Below are 461 nucleotides of genomic sequence, written 5' to 3'. Positions count from 1 at the left end.
ATGCCGCCTGCCTGAGGGCACCCCGGCTCCGAGCACCCTCCCCTGTTGGGGACACGCACATTCCTCTTCCCTTCAGGCCGGTGTTACCTCTACATGAAGACGATCGAGCGGGCAGCTTTTCCCCGGCGCCTCTGGGAGCGGGTGAGTTAAGGGGAGCAGACTGCTATCCAGGTTAAGGGGAGACAGCAGAGGGCAGGGAGGGGGGGGACTCCTCCCAAGAGCAGATGTGTCACTACTTTTTGCTGCTTCGAGGTTCAGCTCGTTCCCTCTCCCCCACCCCAGGTGCTGCTCAGCAAGAACTATGAGAAAGCTCTGGAAGAGATCGACGAGAACCTCATCTACTGGCCACGCTTCATCCGGCACAAGTGCAAGCAGCGGTTCACCAAGATCACGCAGTACCTCATCCGCATCCGGAAGCTGACACTCAAGCGACAGTAAGTGACGTGACTAAGAGCGATCAC

General features: G+C 58.8%; 1 protein-coding gene across 1 annotated transcript in view; it reads left to right on the top strand.

Moving 5' to 3' along the window:
* Positions 1-76: 76 nt before the first annotated feature.
* MAK16 (MAK16 homolog (S. cerevisiae)) overlaps positions 77-461 on the top strand; it is a gene marked incomplete at its 5' end in the record, with an annotated part of 2,276 nt that continues 1,891 nt past the window's right edge. The window contains 2 exons of the mRNA XM_010139087.1: positions 77-141; positions 283-434. Of these exons, the coding sequence (XP_010137389.1) occupies positions 77-141; positions 283-434 (217 nt within the window). The remainder of the gene's footprint in view (positions 142-282; positions 435-461) is intronic.

The sequence above is a fragment of the Buceros rhinoceros genome, unplaced genomic scaffold, assembly GCF_000710305.1.
Source record: "Buceros rhinoceros silvestris isolate BGI_N320 unplaced genomic scaffold, ASM71030v1 scaffold31606, whole genome shotgun sequence".
Taxonomy (NCBI): domain Eukaryota; kingdom Metazoa; phylum Chordata; class Aves; order Bucerotiformes; family Bucerotidae; genus Buceros; species Buceros rhinoceros.
The sequence above is the reverse complement of the archived record's forward strand: the minus strand, read 5'-3'. Positions and strand labels throughout refer to the sequence as shown.